The sequence below is a fragment of the Arachis hypogaea genome, chromosome 1, assembly GCF_003086295.3.
Source record: "Arachis hypogaea cultivar Tifrunner chromosome 1, arahy.Tifrunner.gnm2.J5K5, whole genome shotgun sequence".
NCBI lineage: Eukaryota > Viridiplantae > Streptophyta > Magnoliopsida > Fabales > Fabaceae > Arachis > Arachis hypogaea.
The window spans coordinates 8587156-8611898 of NC_092036.1; the positions used below are offsets into that span (position 1 = coordinate 8587156).

Sequence of the window (24743 nt, forward strand, 5' to 3'; positions counted from 1 at the left end):
ACAATAATATATTGCTAGAACTAATATCTATTGCATACTATTTTTATTGAACTTAGTATAGAACTAATATGGCAACATATTTCATGTTTAACATAAATATTAAATGAAGAACAAGACTAACCTCAAAGTCTTTTGCTCCGATAACGTGTCACATGGCGTTCAGCCTATTAATGTCCACATTAGGCTGATCGACGCGCACCATAATCTTTAGGTGACTCGTAGGTTTGATCACAGAAGGATAAAATGGGAGAAAAGTGAAGGAAATGAAAGGTTTTTTAGTTTTGGTGGTGCTGTGAACGAAACTCATATATATAGGCGTTCTTACTCTTATTCGTTTACATTGTTAACGAGTTAATGTTGAATGTATTTCGTTTACACTACAAACGAAATAGGAGTATTACACAACACGTGTGCAAACGTCATACGGCCGCCACAGTTTCAACCTTATTTCGTTTACACGTTCAAAATTAACTCGTTTACCGTGTAAACAAAACAAGTAATACGATGCGATTTGGTAAAAATGCTGAAAATTATTTATATCCGTAAATAATACATTTATTTAATTTATATAAAAAAATCCTAAAAGTATAAGTACTAAAAAAATAATAATTTATAAACTAATACTCCAATTTCCGAATAATAATAATAATAATAATAATAATAATATATATTATTATTATTATTATTATTATTATTATTTTCCATCCGAGAAAATAAATGGCAGGGAATAAGGATTCACAAAGAAGCCAGGCTCCATCTACAATCAAATTAAAGGTTACAACTCACTAAAGACAAAAATCCACTGCCATTGATCACTTTATCTCATTTCTACACCATACACCACACACCATATATAATCTTGCCATAAACTCTTGTTCTTCTAACCAATAATATATATTTTCTCTTTCATGTTACATCACACCGAGAAAAAAACACAATGGTTCTCAACCCCCATTGAAAAAGGAAATTAATTATTTATCTTTAGCACAAAAATGTTAGGCAGTGTTGCTAGCTTGAGTTATTATGGTTATGGAGGACCTAAATGTTTCAATGTTACAATGTCCAAATTTCATGATAACACCGTTGGGGTGATGATGGGTTGTTGTTGGAGAGGAAGAAAACACGGTGGAGTTGGCAACAAGGGCAAAATGGTAAATTTTGGTGTGAAATGTAGTAGTAATAGTAATGGAATTGGTATAGAGGACTTCATAGGAGGGGACTTGTTGAAGCTTGATCTTGGAAAGTGGCTTTCAGATGTTGAAGAACACAAAGCACTTGCAATTTACTCTCCTCATGAAGGTGGTTATGAAGGCCGGTACTTGTCCCGGCTCCGGCGACAAGGCTACTACTTTCTTGACCTCTCGGCTCGCGGCCTTGGCGACCCTGAAACCACCCTCACCAAGGTTTACCCGGTTTGTCCGGTAAGTGTTTTATTTTTTTGTAGAAACTCACGTACAATTATCTTTATACGAAGTTGTTAATTTAGAGTCGTAAGATAATAATTTTGTCAAATATATCAATTCATCCAATGATTTTTAACTAACATCTTTATATGAAGACTTTCTTCGTCTTTATTTTATACTTATAGTTATGATTATAATCACGAATTTTGTGACAAAAAAATTACAATTGATATACACCTGTACGATATTATTATTAATTAACATGTGAAAATAATAGGTGAAAATGTTTAGATAATTTGATACGAAAAATTAAACTGCCTAATATAACACATGTCTATAACTTACACTAGAATTTTGATATTCTTTTACGTCAAAGTTGAAAATGTGTTTGATTTAATATTTTCTTTAATGTTGATATTGGATATGAATGTTTAGCCTCATATTGGGAAGCAACCAATAGCAAGATGGTATTTCCCACCAGAAGTTGATTACAGATTACAAGCACTTCCACCAAAGGCCAAAGGACTAGTTGTGTGGATAATTGAAGCTAAGGTGTGGATTATTCTAACAGTTTTATTCATGTTAATATACCCCTTTATATATTTGTGTAAAAAAAAAAGAAAGAAAGATTTTGTTAAGAGATGATGACCTATTCTTAATAGCTTCAAGTATAATATATAGTTGCACATGGTGTTCCAAGCTCCATTAAGAAATTCTCTATGTGAATTTAGTTTTTGGCTATAACAGGTTCTCTCCAAGGCAGAATTGCAGTTCCTTGCTCTGCTCCCAACTCTTCGCCCTAATGTGAGAGTCATTGCTGAATGTGGAAACTGGTAGGATTTCCAATTTTCATTTTTTTTAATTATTTACTCGTTATATAGGCTATTTTTTCATAGAAAATAAGAAACACTTTTTGAAACTTAGAGTGTGGTTGGTTTGTATTTTTATTTTTTAAAATTTTCTATTTTTAGAATTTTACGAAGAAAAAAGAGACAGTATGATGTAAAAAATAAAAAATAAAATTTTAATGTTTTTACTCTTTTTTTTCTTAACAAATTTTTTAAAATAGAAAATATTAAAAATGAAAACGTAAAACAAACATATTTTAAGAGTTTATTTTTTTATTTTTAATATTTTATATTTTAAATTTGGTAAAAAAAAAAACAAGAAGTAAAAATAGAAAACATAATTTTATTATTATTTTTCTTCATAAAATTTTAAAGACATAAAATATTAAAAATAAAAATAGAAAAAACATAAACCAGACACACCCTAAATGATTTTAATTCATGCTTACTCTTAGAATTTGACATGTTTTTCTATAGTTGAATTATAAACCTTTATTATTGGATTTTGTTAAGCATTTAATTGACTCTCACTTTTAAATATTCATATATTGTTATCCTTCTTTTTGTTATTTATACGACAAGTGTGATATTATTTGATTAAAGTAGCCAATTCTAATTTGAGGAATAAGGTGTAGTCATTTTTTATCCTGATAAGTTTTTCAATTTTAAACTTTTTTCTTGATTAGATGATTTCTTTAGAAATTGCCATGCTTGTTGCTGCAAAAATTGTTTCCTAGGAATTGAATTTGCTTAACTTTTCATGTTTGTGTCAATGATTAGGAGAAAGTTTATGTGGAAGCCACTTAAAGAAATTGCTGGCTTAACAGCCTCTGAAGATTGATATTGCTAATCATGATTTTCCAACTTTTCAAGATTCCAATATATTATTCATATCAATTTGGCTTCAAGGTTGAAGAACTCAAGGCACTACACAAAAGGATATAGGGACAGTGAAGTTCCTTGTACATATAATTAAATCTTCCACAATCATTCTTAATTAATAAGGTTTAATACATGTTCTTCTAAACATTATGTATTCATTGAGTATGCCCATTTACTACCAACATTTTTCATGTAATTAAGTAACGTGCACATTTATGAATGATAAAAGTATAAAACAAATTATTTTGCAATTGTGAGGATTAGTTCACTAGTCTGCTTAAACAAGTGTCGGATTCGAATCTCGCCTTGTGCATGCAATAACTTATTGGCCAACGACAAACCTTTAAATGGAGCTTCGTACTGCGATAGATTAGTTATTGACCTGCCGGGTTGGAGAATACCGTAGAAAACTAAAAGAAAAATTTTTTGCACCTCAAATGTGAAGATTGAAGGGTGGTGGTACAAATGGATGAGCTATAATAGTCACCAAAAAAAGGACGAGCTATAAAATTATATGCAATAATTATGTTTAATCAACTATAATTATGATGTTGTAATATTGGAAATCACGTGGATTTTATTCTAATTTTTTCTCTCAATTTCAGCTATGATTTTGAAAATCTAACTAAATTAGTCAGTTCCAAATCAAATAAGAACCAATAGATCGATTATTTTTGTTCATGTAAAAATCAATTGGCAACAAACCAATAAAAAAAACTGAAAACTAATTGAAGAATCTTTATGACTCAATATCTTAGTTTAAGAGACAGAAATCGAATTAAGTCTCCATATTGTATTTATTTATAAAGACAGGACACTAAGTTAGGAATACAGACATATAAAATTATATTTGATAGAAGTGACATAAACAGAGATCATATGTCTAGAAATACTAAATTAATGTATTTTGTGTTTATTCTGACAGAAAAGATATAAAGATATTAACAAAAGATACAACTTATTTTTTATTTTTTCTTTTAATATTCTTATTAATTTTTTATAATTATATTTTTTATTTTAAATTTTTTGAATAAAAAAATGAAAATAAATTAGATTTTTATAATTTGTTCTAATTTATTACCAAATATGATACAAGAACACAATTTTATATCTTTATCCTTTATTATATCTTGTTCTCAATGTATTATCTTATCCTATTCTAAAAAACAAACGCAGTCTAAATAAATTTTGTAATCAAATTAATCTTTCAAAAATTTAAAATTAATCACGTATTTAAGTTGTCTTTCATCAATTAGTTAACCGTTTGCGATAACATTCTACCATGTGAATTGCAATTACTTTTTATATTTGATAGTTCCATAAAAATAAAAATAATGTGATAAATTAATTATTTAAAATTTAATTCAAATATAATATCTCATAAAAAAAGTTTAGGGATCATCAACTTTTATGATTTCTGAACAGTATTTAACTATTAAAAAAAAGTGAGTGATTTTTTATCATTAGATATAATCTCACACAATTAAAAATATTATTGATGACTAATTGATGATTATAAAGTACCAAAATTACTGACTCCTAATATTCCTCTATCTCATATATTAAAGTTATAAATAATTATTTTTATAAAAAATACAAAATTTTAATATATTTAATTATTTATATTTAATAAAACAGGAGTGACATTCGTAAACTCTTAAAACCCTACTGATAGTTGCCGCCACTCCTCATACCCAAACCTCTTACGCCTATCGCCACCGCCGTTGTGCGTCCACCACCGCCCGTCGCCGCCGTCCTTTGTTTTTCGTTCACTTGCTTCCTCCTTCAAACTTTGGCTTTTCTTTCAAACCTAGAATCACTGTGTGTGAAAACTAGCATCTGCGACCACCATGGGAGGGTCGCGAGTTCAAGTCAATAAGGCTCACAAGTCACGCTTCTCCTCAAAACATTCTCGCAATGTTCATAAAACCTCTGTTAAAGGTTTTGTATAATTCATTGTTATGTGTTGTTGTTGGTGAATCCCCCTTTTTTTATTTTTGGTTTCTTAATTTTCCATGATTTGTGTTTGGATTCCCAATTGGATTGTTTAGATAGAATTGCGGTTGTCAAAACTGAGCGCAATGTCGGCAAGGGAGCTCGTGCCGCAAGAATTCAGCGAAATAAAATGGTATTATTTTCTCTAATTATAGTTGTAAATTTGTAATTTGAACAAGGCTTCTCTAAATTGAGCTTTTTATTTTTCCATTAAAGTTTAGGGTTTAGGGAATTATGTAACTTTGCAATCACAATGCATTAGATGATAATGCCATTAGTTTGTTTTTTCAATGTGCTTAAATTGCTATGCATTGACATTGACAATATAAAGGTATCATCCAATTAAATGCTTGGGTTTGTAGTGTTACTTTTGAGATGGTGTGTGGTTAAGACTACTGTTTCTGTTGATGTGGCAATTCAATATTTGATGCTTGTGTAAAACTTTTTGGGTATATGTTTTCCCATGCTCACTACACTCTCTTTACCAAAGTCACTCATTTGGTGCTAAATTTACAGATACGTGACCGGAAGAGGGCTGCCGTTTTGAAAGAAAAGAGAGAGCTCAGTGGATCGAGAAGTCCTCCTCGAGTAATTGTGAGTGAAACTGTACACTCTGTCCTACTGAATTGCACATTTGTTGGTGTTTTTTTTAAACTTGGCTTGTTGTATTCCATCTTCCATCCCCAATAATAACTGTATAATGGATACTTAACTATGGCAGGTTCTCTTTGGACTTTCTGCTTCTGTGGATTTAGATTCACTCAATGATGATCTGTTGTCATTACTTTCTAAAGAATCGTCTTCTGGGGTATCGTCAGGAACAGTTGCTTCTTCTGATTACCGGACTAGAACTACAGTAATAATGGATTCCTTCCCTTTTTCCCCCAGAAATTAGTAATGATGTGATGGATAGGATATTGTGGTATTGATCAATTTTGATTTTGGTATATGCTACAGGTACTCAAAGCACCTCATGGTGATCTACTGGCATGTATGGAAATGGCCAAGGTATTTTTGTTTAATTTTTTTAATCTTAATCCATGAGTCTATATGTGCTTATATCTGACACTTTTCACATTGTATTTTAGGTTGCTGATCTGCTGGCTTTTGTGGCCTCGATAAATTCTTTATCTGAAGAGACTGATTCTTACTACATTGATTCATTTGGAGATCAATGCCTTTCTGTATTTAGGTCTCTTGGCTTACCAAGCACGGTTGTCTTTATTCGAGTAAGTTAATGCTAATATTATGTGCTGAACTTATGAAGTAATTCTTTACAGGAGTTTGTACATTATTTGGTTGTTAAAATTTAGGGGTAACTTTTATTCTGTGCCTCCAGGATCTTCCCACTGAGCTGAAACAAAGAAATGAACTAAAGAAGTTATGCACATCTAGTCTCGCCTCTGAATTTCCCGAGGATTGTAAGTTTTATCCAGCTGATACCAAGGATGAGCTGCACAAGGTAATGATTTCATCCATTATTCCAAGAAAATTCTGAATTTATAATTCTATATACTGAACATATCGTCAAACGTAAGTTCATTTTGATGGTCTAAGCTGAACATTTCTTCTATTTTTACAATTGCAGTTCTTGTGGCTCTTTAAAGAGCAGCGGCTCAAAGTTCCCCATTGGAGAGCTCAACGACCTTACCTCATGGCTCAAAAGGTTTTGAATTCATGCTGATCGTCTTTCTTAAAAGATTTAATGTTGTTGTTTAATCGTATTTTGAGTTATTCATTATATTTTTCTAGTTGAGTATTAACTCAACTACCTTACCTCATACCCTCTATCATCAAATGTATATTTTCTAGCCACTTTTGTAATTTGATTCAGATGTTGGTTGTTGCTATGAGTATACATGGATTTCTTGGTATTGAGTAAATGTATACCGTGAATTACAGGTCGATGCAGCATCTGATGGCAACTCAGAAAAATGCACTCTCCTTTTAACCGGCTACCTTCGTGCTCGTAGCCTCTCAGTGAATCAATTGGTAGCCATCAATGTCATGGATTTGCAATTATAATTGCTGTGGTTTATTTGCCATCTCACTTTCATTTTGTCAGGTTCATGTAACAGGTGCAGGAGATTTCCAATTGTCTAAAATAGAAGTTCTTAAGGACCCTTTTCCTTTGAATTCAAGGAAAAATCAGGACACAATGGATTTGGATGAAATGAATGACGTGAAGGTATGGACATCCATCTTTATGTCAAAATTAATAGATTAAGAACCATTGGTGCAAACATGTCAATGTAAATATGTGCAACAATATCTTTTCTTTTTATTCATTTGGATTGAGATAGTCAGTATCCCGGGCCCTTTTTTTCATCCAAAAGAAGAGCTGCTATTCATGCAAGATATTGTGATCTTCCTTTTTTAAAGTAGATCTTTCATTCTTTCTTAACCATTTATATATGCTTATTTGCCTTCTTCCTGGATTTTCCTCCTTTTTAATGTTCTAGGTCATTGGTTGTCTGGCCCCAGATCCTGAAAAACAGGAAGCTTTAATTGTCGAGAATGAACCTGATCCTCTTGCTGGGGAGCAGGTAGATAATGCAATTCTGTTTCCAGTATTACTCATTTGTAAAAATTGTAATTTTTTATTTGCTTCTATTTATGTATTAACTTGCAATTTTTTGGATATGACATCATTCCATATTCTTAGACGTGGCCAACAGAGGCTGAAATTGCTAAGGCTGATGAAGATCTTAAGAAAAAGAAGACACGAAAGAGGACTGTTCCCCGAGGCACTTCTGAATATCAGGTCCTAACTTGGTTTAACTATTTTTTAGATTATTTTATATTATTGCTTACTGAATATCCCTGGATTTTATTTTTGTTTTTAGGCTGCATGGATTGTTGATGGCTCTGATGCAGAGGAGTCAGATGGTGATGACGAAGATGATGGTATGGTGTTGGATCAAAACGAAGATGGTCAAGAAGGAAAAGAGTACACCGAATTTGATGGTGATGGAGCATCGGTTAGGTTTGGAGATTCTGATGAGGAAACTGACATTGATTCAGTGATGATGGTAAGACACATCACTCAAATGGTTGTCTTGTCCTTTGTCTCATTTATATGTAATCAATATGGATTTGGTCTCCTTTATAGTTTATATGGTGCACATATATAGTAAGAAGTTCTAGTATGGTAATGCTTGTCACCAGCTGGCTGTCTGCTTAACTTTTTGTGAATTTCCAAAAGACATTTCTTTTAATGCATGTATGTAAAGAGGAGAGAAGATAATTTATTTATAGACAATGACTTGGATCAATCCAACTGCCCAATTGTATCTAATTATTATGTGGATTTTGCATTCCTTGTAAAGTCCAAATAAGAATTGCTGAACAAATATATTATTAAGTGGTCGTACAATGAATTTTATTGATTAAGATACTTCTGTTGTATACTAAACAATGTTGGATACTGTAAATATTTTTGAGCATGATGTTGTATCATGTAAACTTGCAGACTGCTGGTGAATTGTGTGGGAAGTTCATCCAACCAAAAGCTATCCATTAGTTTAAATTTTGGGTTAAATGATGACAATAGATCCTAATGTGGACCATCATCACTCAATTTTTTTCTTGTTTTACAGGAGGCAGATAATATAACAAGAGAGAAGATAGAAGATGAACTTAAGGAACTTAAAGAAGCACATGCTGCAGATGAGGGTGCTTTTCTTTTTGTTCTGTTTAGTATTTATTTGTTGCAATCGCAATTTTGGTGCAAAATTGATTAGTTGTTGGTCTTTCTGTGTCTGAAGTTGTATGCATGTTTGTCGCTTATAACCGACTAGTTTTCTCAATGCAGAATTCCCGGATGAAGTGGATACACCAATGGATATTCCTGCTAGGAAGCGGTTTGCAAAATATCGAGGACTCAAGTCCTTTAGGACTTCCTCATGGGATCCAAAAGTACGTGCATGAATTTTGGAGAAATTTTTTTAAGTCATTGTAGTTAACAACAAAAAAATCTGATCTTGTTTAATGAAAATCAGGAATCTCTACCACAAGACTATGGCAGAATATTTCAATTTGATAACTTAAAGAGAACACAAAAACATGTTCTTGCTAAAGCTTTAGCAAAGGAGCAAGAAAACATGGATGACTGTATACCAGTTGGCTCGTATGCTAGGCTGCATATCGGGGAAGTGCCCAGTGCCATTGCTTCAAAATTATGTGCACTTGGAAAGACAACCCCGATTACAGCATGTGGCCTGCTTGAGCATGAATCAAAAGTATCCGTTCTTCACTTCAGGTATTTTGGTGCTTGACCATTCTATTGTTTTCGACCTTGGAGCTTTCTAGTGGCCTACTAGAATATTGACCATTCCTGAATATTCAAGAGACATGTTACCAACCCAATGTCACTTTTGTTGTGTAGTGTGAAGAAGAACGAAACATATGATTTGCCCATCAAATCCAAGGAGGAGTTATTATTTCATGTTGGGTTTCGGCAATTTGTTGGCAGGTATGGTAGTCTATTTGAACAACCATGTCATTTAATAGATCTTAGGAAACAGTATAGGTAATAATGATTTTTTTTGCAGGCCACTTTTCTCTAGTGAATATATCAATACAGACAAGAACAAGATGGAGAGGTTTCTCCATCCTGGGCGCTTTTCAGTTGCTTCAATTTATGCGCCTATATCATTTCCACCTCTTCCTTCAATCATCTTAAAAAGAACTGGAGAGGATGTAGCACCTGCTGTGGTTGCCGTTGGCTCACTTAAGTCCATTGATCCCGATAGGATAATCCTTAAACGGGTTATTTTGACAGGGTATGTTGATATTTTTTGTTAAGATCAACCATTTGATAACTTTTGCGATTGACACCTTTTCCAAAGAAATGCTGTTATTGCAATGCAACAGTGATAGAATTTACATTTTGATGATGATTGGAAGTAATTAATCATTTTCCTGGTGCAGTTACCCCCAGAGAGTATCAAAACGCAAAGCCTCCGTGAAACACATGTTCTATAATCCAGAGGATGTTAAATGGTTTAAGGTGAGAGTTCCTGGAATCTTCAGATTCTCTTTGAATGATAATGCAGAATATTGAAAGTAACTGTCCGAAAATGTATCTGGTGAATTGTCATCCTAATGAGATTTCTTATGGCGATTGCAGCCTGTAGAGCTTTATACAAAGCGTGGTCTTCGTGGACGGATCAAAGAGCCTGTTGGCACACATGGTACGTTAATTATGTTTGAAACCTTTACCATCAATTGCTAATAAACCACCTGGCAAGCTAATTGTGTTATATAGGTTGAAAGTATTTATATCTTGATTCTCAATTGTGAGTTTGTGACACATTATATGGACTGTGTTTGGTTTAATTTCCCCACTGTAATATGTTGTTATTCATTAATAGGAATTATGGGAGAAATGCTTCCCTGGGGTTCTATGAGGATTGTTTACTTGAGCGCCTAATTTCACATAAGTTATAATCGATCGATACATTGTAGATGAAGTTTGTACTTCAAAGCTTGTTTAATTTTTGGTTAAATGACAGTGATCATTATTCTGCTGTGTTGTTTCAGGAGCAATGAAGTGCCTTCTGAATGGGGTTCTTGAACAGCGTGATACTATTTGCATGAATCTATTCAAACGTGCATATCCAAGGTGGCCCAACCATCACTATGCTCTATGAGAGAAGAGCCCTTTTTGATGATGGGTTTGGTACTCAGAAGAAAGCCAATTGTATATGATTGGGAATGAAGCTCTGGTTCAGATTCACCTCTATGGTGGATGCAGTTCTTGGGACTACTAAGTCCCCATTTTTGTGTGCACACTTGTGTGTGTGAGCAGATATATTTAAACATGTTTCCGAATTTGGATTTTGGTTTAAAATTTGATTCGGTTTTGTATCATATCTTTCTATAGTGGAAGGGAGTTTATTTAAATGTCACTATATTGTTTCTTTGGTTTAAATTGATCATTTCATTTCTTATTTTTGTAGTATTATATATAAAACGATAACAGGTTGCAATATAGATTGTGGTTGCAGCTCTACGGATTACTGCGTACTGTATTGATATTAAAAGGTTTTGATACGTAGAATATCAATTTAGTAATTGGAAAATTAATTTCCAAATTCTTTTGAAAATTAAATTGACATGTGCCTATGATGCATTGACATGAGAGTGGTGACTAGTATTTTTAGGACTATATTCTTATGTATATTTCTTTATTTTTCTTTATCTTTTTTATTTATTTAATTTTGATGTGCTGTTAGTGTAAAATAGTTTTACACGTGCATTTAATAATTATATAATATTATATCAGTAAAAATAATTATTTTTTATATTAACTGTGTATATGGTTATCCAAAAAAATAAAATGATTGTACGACTGAAATATTTTATACGTTAATGCATTAAAATTAAACTCTTAAAATAAAGGAAAAGATAAATTTTAAAAGTAGATTATGAAGATATATAAAGCGACCTATACATGCTATATGTAAATAGTGCAAAAGAGAAGTATCACATGCAACGCAAGTATAAATGGCTTAATATTTTTAAAAGTTTTAATTATCTAATTTTTTAATTTTACTATTTGTTATGAATCTTGACACTGCATAAAAATTTTCAGTTTAAAGTAGTTATAGGACTAATAACCACCATTATAACAAATTATGAAAAAGAATGCAAATTAAATCGTAAAAAAAAAAAGAGATGTGGTTGACAAATAACATTTATATATAGACACATGCCTGTGTCAAACTAATGAGAACAATGTGATTATAATTGAAAATAGGAAAAATAGAAGAGAATAACGGGTGTAATGTGATTTATATAGTAAAGTTAAGTAAAAGTGAATAAAGGAAGATAATAAAATATGTTTTATAGTTTAACCACCCTTATTATAAAGATAATAGCATTAACATTTAAACTTAAGAATATAAAATGGAAAAATAAGAATTCTAATCCGTAATACAAAGAAATAAGTTTTTAAGCATATACCACCTTAAAAATTTGTAATATGATAGAAAATGTTAAATGTTTGAGGATAAATACAAAATTTTCTTTGATCAGTTACACAAATCTATATGTCATTTTACTACTATAACCAATTTCAAGTATGTTAATTTCATCAAAATCATAGTTGCTTACGTGACAACATTGGGGGTTCAAGCTCAGTTTTCCTGAGATTTGTTGCTTTTTGCTGATCTACAAGGCAGAGATCTCTCCCATTAAATGATCTAAAATATCACCAAACTACTAAATTGTTAATAATGTTAATCTCTATTCTTCTCTACCCTTCATCATTCAACCCAGCAAATTTATTAATGTTTATGCATATGATACCATTATGATTTGATTATCTTTGTTTATATATATATATATATATATATACATATTGTTATTAAACTATTCTATGTTGTTTTCATAGGTGATGTCATTTATTTATTTATATACTTTTCTTTACAGGTTTTGCTGTATTTTTTTGTAACATTGGAGGAGAGATCTAAGGTACATAGGAGAACAAATAAAGGAGGATAAATTATGGTTCAAGAAACGGATTTCATGGATATTGCAGATAGAGATTTTCTTGGTAGCAGAGATTATAATGATGATATCAATCATGACTCGGAATTCGACTCTGATTTCGAGCACTACGTGTTGCTCTCGGCCTCTAGGAGACGTTTGTTCGGCCGGAAACGGCCACTCCATGTCATTCTAGGCTCCGGAAAAGGTATATTCTCTTGTGCGTCTTTGCATTGAATCTAATAGAACTCTCTCTTAGAGTATAAGAACAAATAGAACAGCTTCTCATCTTAGATTAAGATCATATAGTACTTGTTACTAATTTTCTTGTTAGACTCTTTATTATTATTTGTATCATAATTTATTACGGTATGTTTTTTAGGAATTAAACTTTAAAGTGGTCCCTCGTATTGGCTGCGTGTATTAAAATAGTCCTTGAGATCCCAATTGTACTAATTATGTCCTTAAAATCAGCAAAAGTATACCACGTTAGTCTTTAACTGCGTGACGAGTTACTTGATGGAAAAGGTACTAAGGACTTGATATGTTTCACTTTTGCCAATCTCTGCCAATCTCAGAGACGTAATTGGTACAATTGAGATTTCGGAGACTATTTTAGTATACGTAGCCAATCTTAAAAAACATTTTCGAGTTTAACTCATTTGCTAGTTTTGAATTTGTGTTTATTGTTGAAATTGTGATGAAATTAATGACAAACTTGTGCTTTTGTGGGTTTAGTTGCTGATGTTATCCTATGGAGAAAGAAGAGTATCTCAACAAGTGTTATTGTTGGTGTAACTTTGTTGTTGTTATTCTATGTGAAGATGGATTACACCTTGCTTAGTTTCACTTGTGACTCTCTTATACTCCTATTGGCAATGCTCTTTCTTTGGTCACACTTAACCTCCTTCATCAACATGTAAGTTTCATTCAATCTTATCAATATATATTCAACTGTTCTATTTAGCTAAAGATTTCTCAATCTAAACCAATTTTAGTTCTTGTTTTAAAATAATTATTCTCTTTTAATATATCTTATTTTGAAAAAATTATTATACTTGCTCTTAAATATGATCAGATTTCAGTAGAACATTGTTTGGGTAATTCATCAGGTTTGCTTTCTTCTGCACATTTTGTTAGATCATAAAACTACACTAAGTGATAATGTTAGTTTATTTTTCAATACAGATCATCACCTAGATCATCAAGCTTCATCCTATCAGAAGGGTTGGTAGTTCATACTGCTATTTCAATCACACACCTACTTAACCAATTACTCACAACATTTGGACTCCTAGCTTCTGGACATGATTTGAAGACATTTCTATTGGTCTCTTTCTTTCATCACCCTTTTAAGCTTTCCTTACTGTTATTATTTTTTCTGTCATGCTAATGACATTTTAAGACATATGTTAATGCTGATTTAAACTTTTATCTTAAACAACATTCTCTTATTGGTTGCAAGTACAATAAAGAATTTTCTGATGCCGGAATGTCACTCGGTATCTTCTTTGACAAGAAAGTAATTTGCAGGTTACAGTGACATTGGGAGCTATCTCCATTGTTGATAGTTTCTTAAGTGCTCCAACTCTCCTCTACATTGGTAAGCACTACATTTATTGACATCATGGATTCATGAGTATCCAAATAATGTTATTTCAAATCACCATTGTTCTCTTATGATTCCTTTTGATATGCAAGTTACTCTATCAGTATATCAGCAATAATCTCTGCTTATCTTTTTTCTTTGTCTTTGTTTTTATTTTTGTGTAGGGACAGTGATGTTGCTGATAGTTCCAGCAGCATATGAAAGAACTGAAGACATTGTTGACATTCTTATTCGCAAAGCAATGCTTGAATTGAATATTAAATATGCAGAGTTAATGAAAAAGTACTTTGGATACTCCCAACACTTACATGAGGGCTGTATTAGTCCAGAATAAGAGGTAAAAAATAAGATGTCATATAACTTCAATTTCTTTATATACTTTTACAAATAGAAAAATATAGTGTAAATTTGTTTAACCTCGACGAAAATCGATATAATTTATGCCAAACATGCAGACCCCTCAAGTTAAGTTTGTTCATAAATGCTGATATCAAGTGTCAATATATGTACCAAAAGAATTTATGTATAGAGAGGTTTATGATAAATCATGAGTGTATTTGGTTTCTGTTTTCATTTCCAACAATGTCGCCTTTTTCACTCTTAAAACTAAAAGTAAGGAAATGAAAACAGAAACCAAAAAAGAAAGATTCTACATGAGATAAAAATGATAGTATTGGATTGGAGAATAAGTCATGAGATCTTTGGAACAATAACTAATGACCAATTTTGAATTGTAATTCAGAATGCAGGGTTTAAATTGAGAATGTCACAGCTAGTAACAACTAGTAAAGGCCTATATTTCTGATCACCAAGAAACTGAACCATAAACTATGGTCTATGGTTGAAGAATGCAATTAACAACCGCTCCGAAGTGGACCATAACTGATGGCAGATTATAGTTGAAGAAGTATAATGCAGAACATGGAAGGGAAGAAGAATTTAATAGAAGATCACACCACAACCTTTAAGAAATGCAGCATAACAAACATTGTTCTTAGTGGTGTCCTCTTCTTTAATTTGATGCATAACTTCACTATAATTGAGAAAATTTTCAGCATGTTTCAGATTATGAACTTACTTTCAGTAATGAAAAGGTACATCATGTAATATGGCAGACAAGCTTTAAAGATCCAAAAGATGTTTCTTTTTTTTTTTTTTAAGTTCTTTATGCATCCAATGTCATGTGGCGAAGAAAAAAGCGAAACAGGATGCAAAAACAGGATTTTATTGTTTTCATTGTTTTCTCTTTTTTCTTCGCAAAACCCTGAAAATAGATAATGAAAACGTAAATCAAATGCACCCTAAAATTTTTTACTTTCTCAACAAAAAATCTCCACTTTTGATCCTTAAAGAGTGCCCTTAGCACACTTGTTCACAAGACCCTTAAAATGATTAAACTGAAGGAGTATTGGATGTTGTGATAGGACAGCATATCAGCATAAGATAGAAGTATGCATTTAAAGGAAGGTGAAGGAATTATACAATTCTTACAAAAGAGAACACTGAATTTATAATAATATATATAATTTACTCATTTACGCAAGATAATGCAGTTCCTAGAACTAGATCCTAAAGGGAAACACATGAATTTCATATAAATACACTTGCAAAATTTAAAGCGAATTTAACCAACTTCAAGTCTTCAACTACCATCCAGTTATACATGAACAAAAATCCTCAGAGAAAAGATTTACTAACACTAAGTACCGGAGTAAAGCGAGAAAATATCTTAAGATGTCACCTCTTTCTGTGCAAAAGGCAAAAAGGGCTCCCACCATCCAAACTCATACTTGCGATACGGCGCCACCCATTTTTCAGGCTTCTCAAACTCCAGATTAGTAGGATTGGAGGCTAGTGCTTCTTCCAGGCTCTCGGCTACAAAACTTTCTGTTAAAACTCGGTCCAGTCTTAACTTCATGAATCTGTTAGAACATGCAGGGATACATAGTTACAACTTGTCTAAAACATGGAAAATCGGCTTTTACACTGAAGCAATTTTGTTTAACATGCAATTCTTTTCGCAGACATCATTGTTAATTCAAAAGGGTCGAGCTCATTTCAGCTGGACCCTAACACCAAAAGTAGGGAAAAACAATCAACCAAGCCTTCTCCTACTAAATAGGTTCGGCTACATGGATCAAACAACGCTAGTGTTTAGTCGAAATTTATGCCTACTACACAAAAATCTATTTCTACACTCAACAACTGACTAAAACACATACACACACATTTTCAGCCCATTTGATTTTCTAGGCCAATGGAAAAAAATGAATTCCAAGCCAAAACACGATTTCCTCATCTTTTGGGAAAGGAAGTAATGCCTTCCTTCTGATAAAGGCAGCTTGCACTGTAAAAGAAACACCCAAACATAAACTTCCATGGATCCTAAGGAGGATCACAGGAAAATTCCACTCTTTCATTGTTTATAACAGCCATTCCAAGCATCAATGAGCCATTAGAATTTCGTATATTCTACTATTAAGAGTAATTGTTGAATCAATAAACGGAAAATTTAAACTCAATGTTGCTCTTACGTGATCCAGGGGCCATTGGTCGACACAAGAGCAACCGCAGGTCTGCGTAACCTCTTGGTGATATCCGGGAATTTGTCCAAGAACTTAGGCTCAATGACAAGCCAGAAATCCTGTTCTATGTTTCGCTCTCCAAAGAGACGGAGCCGTTCGAATAACTGTTCTTTGAAATGCTCCTCCTCATCCAGCATAAACTTTGCATTGGCAACAAGAAAATAGTACTTGTTGGCTTCATTCTGCAAAGATGATCCAAAAACATAAAATAAATAAACGAATTACCATAAAAAACAAGACCTCAAATTAGAAATTGTGACATGAATCACATGCTTATATAAATCATCAACAACGGACAAACCTTTTTCTTTCAGGACAAGCTTATTCTCATAGCATGGCCATAGTTCCTAAAAAATCAAACTTTTCTAATCTCTCTACTATTTGGATTAAAATATGTAACAAACCAATCAGCATTCACGCACTAGAATTTGTTTTGTTCTTTTTATTAGACAAGTAACATGAATGACTTAACCAATCAACATTCAATCAACTGAGAAAAGAAAAAGAAAAAAAAAAGGAACCTGCAACAAAAGTAAAAATTGACACAAATTCTAAAATGGGGTTGAGCAAAATAGAACCTTGCTGGGAGGATCAGAAGAACTGAGCTGGTCAGAATCAACAGATGCAACAGCAGTGGTAAAGGGTCTAGTTGAATTTTTGTTTAAGGGTAAGAACAAGTTGCAATTTTTTGGGTTAGCTGAAGAAGAAGGAAGCAAAGGCATATGAAGGGTTTGGTTTCTGGTTGCTAACAACTTGTTGCCATTGATAGTGGCATGGTGAGGTTGGGTCTTAGCAACTACCAATGCAGTTGATGAACCCAAAGTTAAAGTGGCCATACCCAACATCAAATGATGATAATCTTGTTTGGTGTCTCTAGAGATGAAGAGTGAGGTTATTGAGACATAGAAGAAAGAAGCATAGAGAAGAGTGAGAGTGAGGAAGTGAATCTCCCCTTTCAGAGGAATGGCAACTGGCAAAAGGACAGTGGAACCAAGTTCTAAAGATATCAAACACAATCTTATCTAGTTATCTCTCAATCCTAAACACCCTTTTCTAATATTTAATTGCTTTAGTTTTTTTTTTCCTTTTCTTTTCATCAAAATTATTATTATTATTATTATTATTATTATTAATAGTAGTAAACTCATGTACAATTGTTTTTAAGCAAATTTTATAAATTATTAATATTAATATAAATTAATTATTATTTAATTTTATTAATTTTATAAAATATATAAATAATTTATACTTATTATTAATATTATAATATAATTTTTTATTATTAACCTAACAAATTATAATATATTAAATTATTATAATTAATTTATTTAGTTTTTTATATTTATTAATTGTTCATAAAAACTTGAATATACATTATTTAATTTCATTAGTTCAGTGTTAATGTACTAATGTCCAATGAGATTAACCATTTAATTTTTATTTTACTGATATTTGCTAGTAATTTTTATTTCAATTTATAAAAATTTATTAGACAATAGAAAACTATCGTTTCTATTAATAAATAACTATATGTATTTTAAGAGTAATGCTATGTTTGGTATAGTCTCCCATACTCAATTAAGAGTTGCGGGTTCGAGTCTCCTATCTTTGTAAAAAATGACTTTTGAACATGAACACCATCAAATAACCACTACACTCTAAATTACCTATCTAATCTTAATTTAGATAATCATCCGCAACTTAGTAAATGAAATGATTCATTGTTTACATTTTTAATATTTTCATTGTCTACCTATACTTTTTCATTTTTAAATTATAATTTTTACATTTTATTTAAAGAATAATACATAGAATTAGTTTTAAAAATTCAGTTAAATATTTTATTTTTAATAATAAATTAATTTCTAATATATATTTTGATAAAAAATTAATCAAATTAATATCTGTTATCAATTAATAAAAATATAACAGTCTCTAAAAGTTTTAAAATTATGAAATTATTTCTTTATATAACAAATAATTTAATGTAAATACTATTATCTAAAGAAATAAAAATATTCACCAAAAGAATTTTAGGAATTTTTTAGTTATCAAATTATAATTTTTCAACAAAAGCATGAAAATTTAAAGTGTAGAAATTAGAACAAAAAAGCTTCCTCCTTGGAAGTGGAAATGCTAAAGCAGGCTCTGCTTCGTACGGTGTTCACTTCCCTCGTTCTTCTTCTTCTTACACTCTCCTTCTTCTTCTTCTTCTTCTTCTTCAACATTGCCGCTACTACGAACCCTACGAATCTCATCGTTCAGCTCCATTAAGGTGATTCAACTCACTCATCAACAATCATCATCATTATCGTTCAAATCAACACTTTTCACTCTTCTTTGAATGGAAATTGAATGAATTGTGCAGATGGCTGGGGAAGAAGAAAAACAAGAGTTCAAATTTGGACCCTACAAGATACACAAAAGCGAAGTGTTCTACGCAACAAATCTCTCTTACGCCATGGTCAACCTCCGTCCCCTTCTTCCTGGTAACTCATAAGTCACAACTTACCTCACTCGTATTTGTTCTTACTAGAAAAAATATAAATTGGGAAAATGACCCATTTTGGTGATCCATAAAAAAAAAAGTAATTTTTTTTCTCCCCATTATTGTTCAATTATAATAATTCAGCACATCTTACATCGCATGTCCCTTCATCAGTTCCCCTTTAACTTCATTCTGAAAAAAAGAAAAGAAAAACTCCTAAAAGGGATCATCTTTTTAGCTATATGTTGTTAGGGACATTGTTGTATTCCTGAGATTTTTTTAAAAGGGGCTTCATTTTGAAGTTTATTGTTTTGTGTTCCCTTTGCAGGTCATATCCTTTTCTCTGGCTGTCAATAATAGTAATATGATACTGCTGGCTAGGCATGGTTCATGTTTCTTTTTTGTTTATCTATTTCTTAGTTTACTATTGTTTGGTTTGTGTTTTGGTGAATTCATTTTAGTGCTATAGTTCGCTTTCAGTGTGGCTGAACTCTTTGTTTAACCAAAAAAGATAAAAAAGAAAAATGTAGTTCAAGATGGAAACAGAATTTGAAATTGGATTGGTAAATTTCATAGCTTTTCACTGGTTTGTTTCGAAAGCAGAATTTTTGGGGTGAAAAGCATGCTCAGAGAAAGAGTTTCTTTACCTTCAGCATGAAATAATTTCTCAATTGGAAAACAAAAATAGGCTGAGTTAACCTTGGTTGCACAATGAACACTGCAAGACATACATGTACAGAAACTTTGAAATCCTGCAATTATGGAGCATCTTTATAATAGGTCATTGTCTATTTCAATTTATTTTAACATGGTTACAACTACGTAAAGGGCATTTCACTGTTAGAATATCCATTTGGTTAATCATTAACCCACTTGTGTTCGGCATACCTTAGACACCATGTTGTGTATGGAAAATGATAGAGTGAATGTTTTCTTTATTTTTCAATTTTTCTTGTTGTGCTCTGGTTTAAAGATCAGTATGTCGAAGAGTGGTTTAGCTCGGCCTCATGACCTTTCTAGTTTGGCATATATGGCTGGGTGTTTTGTTTTGGAGTGGCCTCTTGATTATCTAGGTGTTCTGTAGGTTACTAGGTGGAAGTCCTAGATCTATTTCCTTTTGGGATCCTGTTGTTGAATAGATTTCTAAGTGTTTGGCAATTTGGGAAGGGGCCTATTTTTCTTTAGGTGGTCGTATCATTCTCATTCACACATGCCTCTCCAGTAGTCCTCCTTACTTCTTATCCTTGTTTCGTATTCCAGTAGGAGTGGCCAACACCATTGAAAAGATTATGAGGGACTTCCTTTGCTGTGGTGCTTTAGATGTTAAGCGAGATCAATTAATAAATAATATGTTAGAAGTACACCTAGACATGACATATACCTTTGCTTCATAGTTACTTGCTAAAGCGTTTCAATGATTAGGCATTTTTCTTGAAAGGAAGTTTTACTTAATGTAAAGTTCTAAAGGTTATTTCCAGCTGGCTAGAAAGTCTAGTTTAGTGTTGAATTTGTTTGACTTAACAGTATTCACATGTGCTCATCTGTCCGAAGCGTGAAGTAAAGCGTTTTGTTGATCTCACTGCTGAGGAGACTTCTGATTTGTGGCTCACTGCACAAAAAATTGGGAACCAGCTTGAGAGCTACCATAAGGCTTCGTCACTTACATTTGCTATCCAAGTAATACATATTTTTTTATTTTTTGAACATACTTTTATTTCTCAGATTGCTAATTCAGTTATATTTTTGCACTTTGGTTTGCAATCACTGTCTTTGGTTATGCTCTCACCTTTTATATTTAACTGGATAAGAATTCAGAAATGAGATTGCTGGCCTATTTTTTCCTCCATGTCATTCTTTAAATTGTTCACCATTTTCTCTTCGATATTAGCGACTCTCATTACACACTCTTGCTATCATGTGAACAGTATGGTGAAATTTCAAAATAGCTGTTCTCTTCATTATTTGATGTTAAGAAATTTTACTATTGATAAGATGATAAAATACTAAGACACACCACCTTCATTGCTAAAGGATAAGTGTTAGTTTTGCCATTTTGAGCTGTGTGTTGTATTCAACATTTTCCTACTTATTCGGATTATGTTCCTGCATGATATGCTAACCGTGTCTCAAAAACCAACGGAATTATCTTCCTGGACCATAGGATGGACCTCAAGCAGGACAGACAGTACCTCATGTTCACATTCATGTTGTTCCCCGAAGAGGTGGCGATTTCGAGAAAACGACGAGATATATGATGCAGTATGATATGCTCTTCTCGTGACTATCCTACACATTCTTATTACCGTGATTGATTTGATATTTATTCTTATTTGCCGTTTGTGTTTGTTTCAGATGGATGAGAAGGAGAAGGAATTGAAAGAAAAGCTTGATTTGGACAAAGAGAGGAAAGACAGAAGCTTTGAAGAGATGACTCAAGAGGCAGATGAATACAGAAAACTCTTCTTATGAGCTTGGACTTGATTGACCATATATTAGTCACACAAATTCTAGCTGAAAAGACTATAGTTTTTCTTTTTAGGGAAATTGACAATTTGGTTTGGCTCAAAGTAACTTATGTTCTTATTTGATATATTGCATGATGATACAAGTAACCTTATGGATGCCTATGCCAGTTTGACAGTTATGGAATACATGATTGAGTTTTTGAGTTTCTGTTTACATAATCTTGTTATAAACACTTTCGTTGAAATAAACACTCCTTGTTCATGATGGAATACTGTTATGAAGAAAAGTGTCAATCATCATAAGAAGAGATTGAAAAGCAATATTGCCCCATTATTTGTAATTTTTTGCACAACCATACTATATACACACAAAAAATTAGTCCCTAAATTAGTAACTCGTATAGAATACATGTTAAAATATGAAAATATATATTGTATGTATACACAAATACATAGTAACTGGTTTTAATTGTGCACGTAGCATTTTTTTTTCGCATAAATATGTTTCACTCTCTACCTACCATATTCTTTCCCAAATATTCTTAATACTTACAAATCTAGTCTCAGACAAGGGTTTTCAATTTGCGGTCATTCCAAACCATTTGCTTACTTAGTTTTGAAAATCCCTCGATACATTAATGTTCTTTCTAAGGTGCAGCATGATTAAATATTTTATATGAATTATTTTTTGTTAAAAACAATGTTCTTACACAAGCTCAATTAACAAGTTATTCAACGTTGACTCAATTAACTACTCTCAAATCAGTAACCACTCACATTTTTAAATACTTTTTCTAAAGACTTCATAGTTTACAATATTCTCTCCATTCTTCTTCATAAGAATTAAGGTAAGTAAAGCAGCACTATCTCCTCTCTTGCTAATTCCAATAAGGTAAGTAAACAACTAAAATGAATTATGAAAAACATCATCTGTATTCTTTTTCATTAAGATTTTTTTCATTCTTTCTTCCAAGTATAGATCATGGCTCCTGAATACTACGATTTTGGACCATACAAGATCCATCACAGTTCAGTGTTCTATACAAATGATCTGTGTTTCGCCTTTGTCAACCTCCGTCCGGCTGTGCCTGGTATGCTACTTCTAGAAACTCTTCATGTCCTCATTTTTTTATGATCATGTCATCCATGTTTTAATATATATATATATATATATATACATACCACTTTGTTATTGATTTGTCTTTTCATTTTGCAGGTCATATCCTTTGAAATGGAGTAATGTTAGTAATTTATAGTGTTTTGACTTTTGAGTAGATTTGACATAGTGGCACTGTTTTGTTAAGAAATCTTAAAGAATTGTTCTCCATAGCCAGAATTTTTCCAGAAACAGTTTCCCCAATTAACAATTTTAAATATTCCAGAACATCAACACCTTATATAATGCTTGATTTTCACATTGTTACTAGCTGAATGTAAAAGCCTCAAGGCTCTTAGGAACACATTATTTTGTTTGACTTAACACTATTTAATACATGTTCTGATCTGTCCAAAGCGCGAAGTCAAGCGTGTTGCTGATCTCACTGCTGAAGAGATCACTGATCTGTGGATGATATCACAGAAAGTTGGTAGGCAGCTTGAGAGCTATCATAAGGCATCATCACTTACATTTTGTATCCAAGTAAGAGTTGAACAAAGTGTGTTTACTAAGTACAATATATTTAATTTTCATGCATTATCATTGTATTGTCACATTAGTAAAAGTATTCGACTTAACAATCATCGCGAGGCGGGACTTATAGCCTATAGTAAGTGCATCTGGTTGGCCTAACTACCTCTCCAGTGTGTCAACATAACATGCCTCTATAGGATAGTACACGCTGCAGAGCACTAATCTTTAAACAAGTGTTTTCCATGTCTTGAACATGATCCAAGTGTGAAATAAAACTTCCTTGTATGCTAAGCTTCTACAATTTGCAAAATCTAACCAAATGATATTTTTCTGAACCTTAGGATGGGCCACAAGCAGGTCAATCAGTACCTCATGTTCATATCCATATCCTTCCTCGGATGAGTCGTGATTATGAGAACAATGATGACATTTATGAAGATGTAAGATTGAAACTTCTTATTTACTTTTGTTTCTCTTAATTTGTCTGTTTTATACTGCTAATTCTTCTAATACTGAGACTTCAGTTTGTTGTTTAAACAATGCTATGACTTGTCTATTTGAACTTGATGCAGCATGCACTAAAAAATTCCAACAGTATAGATTTGAAACATGATGGATGCCATTATCTCATTATTCAACTTGGTGCATCTAAAACATTTCCTTAATGATTATTATTATTCTCTTTTGGATGTTTGTGAATGGTGTAGATAAATAAAAAGGAGAAAGAGTTGAAAGAAAAGCTTGAGGTGGATAAAGAGAGGAAAGACAGAAGCCTTGAAGAAATGGCTCTTGAGGCAGATGAGTACAGAAAATTCATCATTTGATGCTTTAAAATTTGCAACAGAATAATATTTGAACATTACCAAAATCTTATATTTTAAAAGGGAAAAAGAAGATTTCCTGATTAAACATTTTAACCACCAAACTCTCAATTTTCTAGTCTATTTGGACAATTTATATACTTTGTGGTAATCAAAGAATAACTTGTTTCTTTCCTTGAAACTTGAGTTGCAAACTGGATTGAACCAATTATTCAAGGTGTTTGATTCATCTCCTCAAACCCATTTGCTAGTGTTTCAAAACTATTTATCAAGTGCCATCATTTTGTAGCCTTGGCATTCTATATATTTTCCCATGCTGACCAAGATCCAACTTTCTTGTATTCAAAGATATTGAGCATTGACTGGACTAAAAAACAAAGCAATCTTTTCCCATTCAAGGTTAAGAAAATGAAGGAAAATGTGTGTATAAAGTATATAGCCGAGGAGCCAATAGTTCATTACAACAGTTAGATATTAAACTTGTTCCCAACAACGTTAAAACAAGAGGGAAACAAAGTTAACT

General features: G+C 32.2%; 5 protein-coding genes and 1 pseudogene across 6 annotated transcripts; 5 read left to right on the top strand and 1 right to left on the bottom strand.

The window, feature by feature from the left end:
• The first annotated feature begins 739 nt into the window (after positions 1-739).
• On the top strand, positions 740-3384 carry LOC112794512 (NAD(P)H-quinone oxidoreductase subunit N, chloroplastic). The gene is made up of 4 exons (XM_025836513.2): positions 740-1421; positions 1839-1955; positions 2151-2236; positions 3032-3384. The coding sequence occupies exons 1-4, from the start codon at positions 993-995 to the stop codon at positions 3090-3092; spliced, it is 693 nt and encodes a 230-aa protein (XP_025692298.1). The 5' UTR covers positions 740-992; the 3' UTR covers positions 3093-3384.
• Positions 3385-4769: 1385 nt separating this feature from the next.
• Positions 4770-11040, top strand: LOC112794521 (uncharacterized). The gene is made up of 21 exons (XM_025836521.2): positions 4770-5074; positions 5185-5261; positions 5645-5722; positions 5850-5984; positions 6086-6136; positions 6217-6357; positions 6468-6590; positions 6717-6794; positions 7031-7120; positions 7194-7316; positions 7591-7674; positions 7794-7892; positions 7975-8160; positions 8728-8803; positions 8943-9046; positions 9130-9389; positions 9516-9602; positions 9682-9912; positions 10061-10139; positions 10260-10323; positions 10673-11040. Exons 1-21 carry the CDS (start codon positions 4984-4986, stop codon positions 10780-10782), a joined length of 2367 nt encoding a protein of 788 aa, XP_025692306.1. The 5' UTR covers positions 4770-4983; the 3' UTR covers positions 10783-11040.
• Positions 11041-12640: 1600 nt separating this feature from the next.
• LOC112799622 (reticulon-like protein B1) lies at positions 12641-14565 on the top strand. Its single transcript, XM_025841728.1, has 5 exons — positions 12641-12830; positions 13361-13541; positions 13811-13952; positions 14156-14225; positions 14396-14565. The coding sequence occupies exons 1-5, from the start codon at positions 12641-12643 to the stop codon at positions 14563-14565; spliced, it is 753 nt and encodes a 250-aa protein (XP_025697513.1).
• A 1099-nt stretch (positions 14566-15664) lies between these two features.
• Positions 15665-17851, bottom strand: LOC112794548 (protein YCF54, chloroplastic). Its single transcript, XM_025836546.2, has 3 exons — positions 17395-17851; positions 16766-16998; positions 15665-16153 (listed from the first exon to the last, which is right to left on the bottom strand). Exons 1-3 carry the CDS (start codon positions 17659-17661, stop codon positions 15961-15963), a joined length of 693 nt encoding a protein of 230 aa, XP_025692331.1. The 5' UTR covers positions 17662-17851; the 3' UTR covers positions 15665-15960.
• A 1092-nt stretch (positions 17852-18943) lies between these two features.
• LOC112794568 (bifunctional bis(5'-adenosyl)-triphosphatase/adenylylsulfatase FHIT-like) lies at positions 18944-21988 on the top strand (annotated as a pseudogene).
• A 525-nt stretch (positions 21989-22513) lies between these two features.
• LOC112794577 (bifunctional bis(5'-adenosyl)-triphosphatase/adenylylsulfatase FHIT) lies at positions 22514-24428 on the top strand. 2 transcript variants are annotated; one of them, XM_072236653.1, is made up of 5 exons: positions 22514-22617; positions 22749-22862; positions 23262-23408; positions 23741-23839; positions 24107-24428. In XM_072236653.1, the coding sequence occupies exons 2-5, from the start codon at positions 22752-22754 to the stop codon at positions 24221-24223; spliced, it is 474 nt and encodes a 157-aa protein (XP_072092754.1). In that variant the 5' UTR covers positions 22514-22617; positions 22749-22751; the 3' UTR covers positions 24224-24428. The 2 variants fall into 2 exon arrangements, with proteins under 2 accessions (XP_072092754.1, XP_072092751.1); XM_072236650.1 differs by having other exon boundaries at positions 22542-22661.
• The last annotated feature ends 315 nt before the right edge of the window (positions 24429-24743 follow it).

Bases quoted from the DNA above. Each gene is read 5' to 3' on its own strand.
- LOC112799622 (XM_025841728.1), top strand. From the start codon at position 12,641: ATGGTTCAAGAAACGGATTTCATGGATATTGCAGATAGAGATTTTCTT. The intron at 12,831-13,360 runs GTATATTCTCTT...TTGTGGGTTTAG, and splicing joins CATTCTAGGCTCCGGAAAAG to TTGCTGATGTTATCCTATGG. The intron at 13,542-13,810 runs GTAAGTTTCATT...TTTTCAATACAG, and splicing joins TTAACCTCCTTCATCAACAT to ATCATCACCTAGATCATCAA.
- LOC112794521 (XM_025836521.2), top strand. From the start codon at position 4,984: ATGGGAGGGTCGCGAGTTCAAGTCAATAAGGCTCACAAGTCACGCTTC. The intron at 5,075-5,184 runs GTTTTGTATAAT...TGGATTGTTTAG, and splicing joins TCATAAAACCTCTGTTAAAG to ATAGAATTGCGGTTGTCAAA. The intron at 7,893-7,974 runs GTCCTAACTTGG...TTTTGTTTTTAG, and splicing joins GAGGCACTTCTGAATATCAG to GCTGCATGGATTGTTGATGG.
- LOC112794512 (XM_025836513.2), top strand. From the start codon at position 993: ATGTTAGGCAGTGTTGCTAGCTTGAGTTATTATGGTTATGGAGGACCT. The intron at 1,422-1,838 runs GTAAGTGTTTTA...ATGAATGTTTAG, and splicing joins AGGTTTACCCGGTTTGTCCG to CCTCATATTGGGAAGCAACC. The intron at 1,956-2,150 runs GTGTGGATTATT...TGGCTATAACAG, and splicing joins TGTGGATAATTGAAGCTAAG to GTTCTCTCCAAGGCAGAATT.
- LOC112794548 (XM_025836546.2), bottom strand. From the start codon at position 17,661: ATGTTGGGTATGGCCACTTTAACTTTGGGTTCATCAACTGCATTGGTA. The intron at 16,999-17,394 runs GTTCTATTTTGC...TCATCTTTGCAG, and splicing joins CTTCTGATCCTCCCAGCAAG to AATGAAGCCAACAAGTACTA. The intron at 16,154-16,765 runs GTAAGAGCAACA...ATGTTCTAACAG, and splicing joins ACCAATGGCCCCTGGATCAC to ATTCATGAAGTTAAGACTGG.
- LOC112794577 (XM_072236653.1), top strand. From the start codon at position 22,752: ATGGCTCCTGAATACTACGATTTTGGACCATACAAGATCCATCACAGT. The intron at 22,863-23,261 runs ATGCTACTTCTA...CACTATTTAATA, and splicing joins TCCGTCCGGCTGTGCCTGGT to CATGTTCTGATCTGTCCAAA. The intron at 23,409-23,740 runs GTAAGAGTTGAA...TCTGAACCTTAG, and splicing joins CACTTACATTTTGTATCCAA to GATGGGCCACAAGCAGGTCA.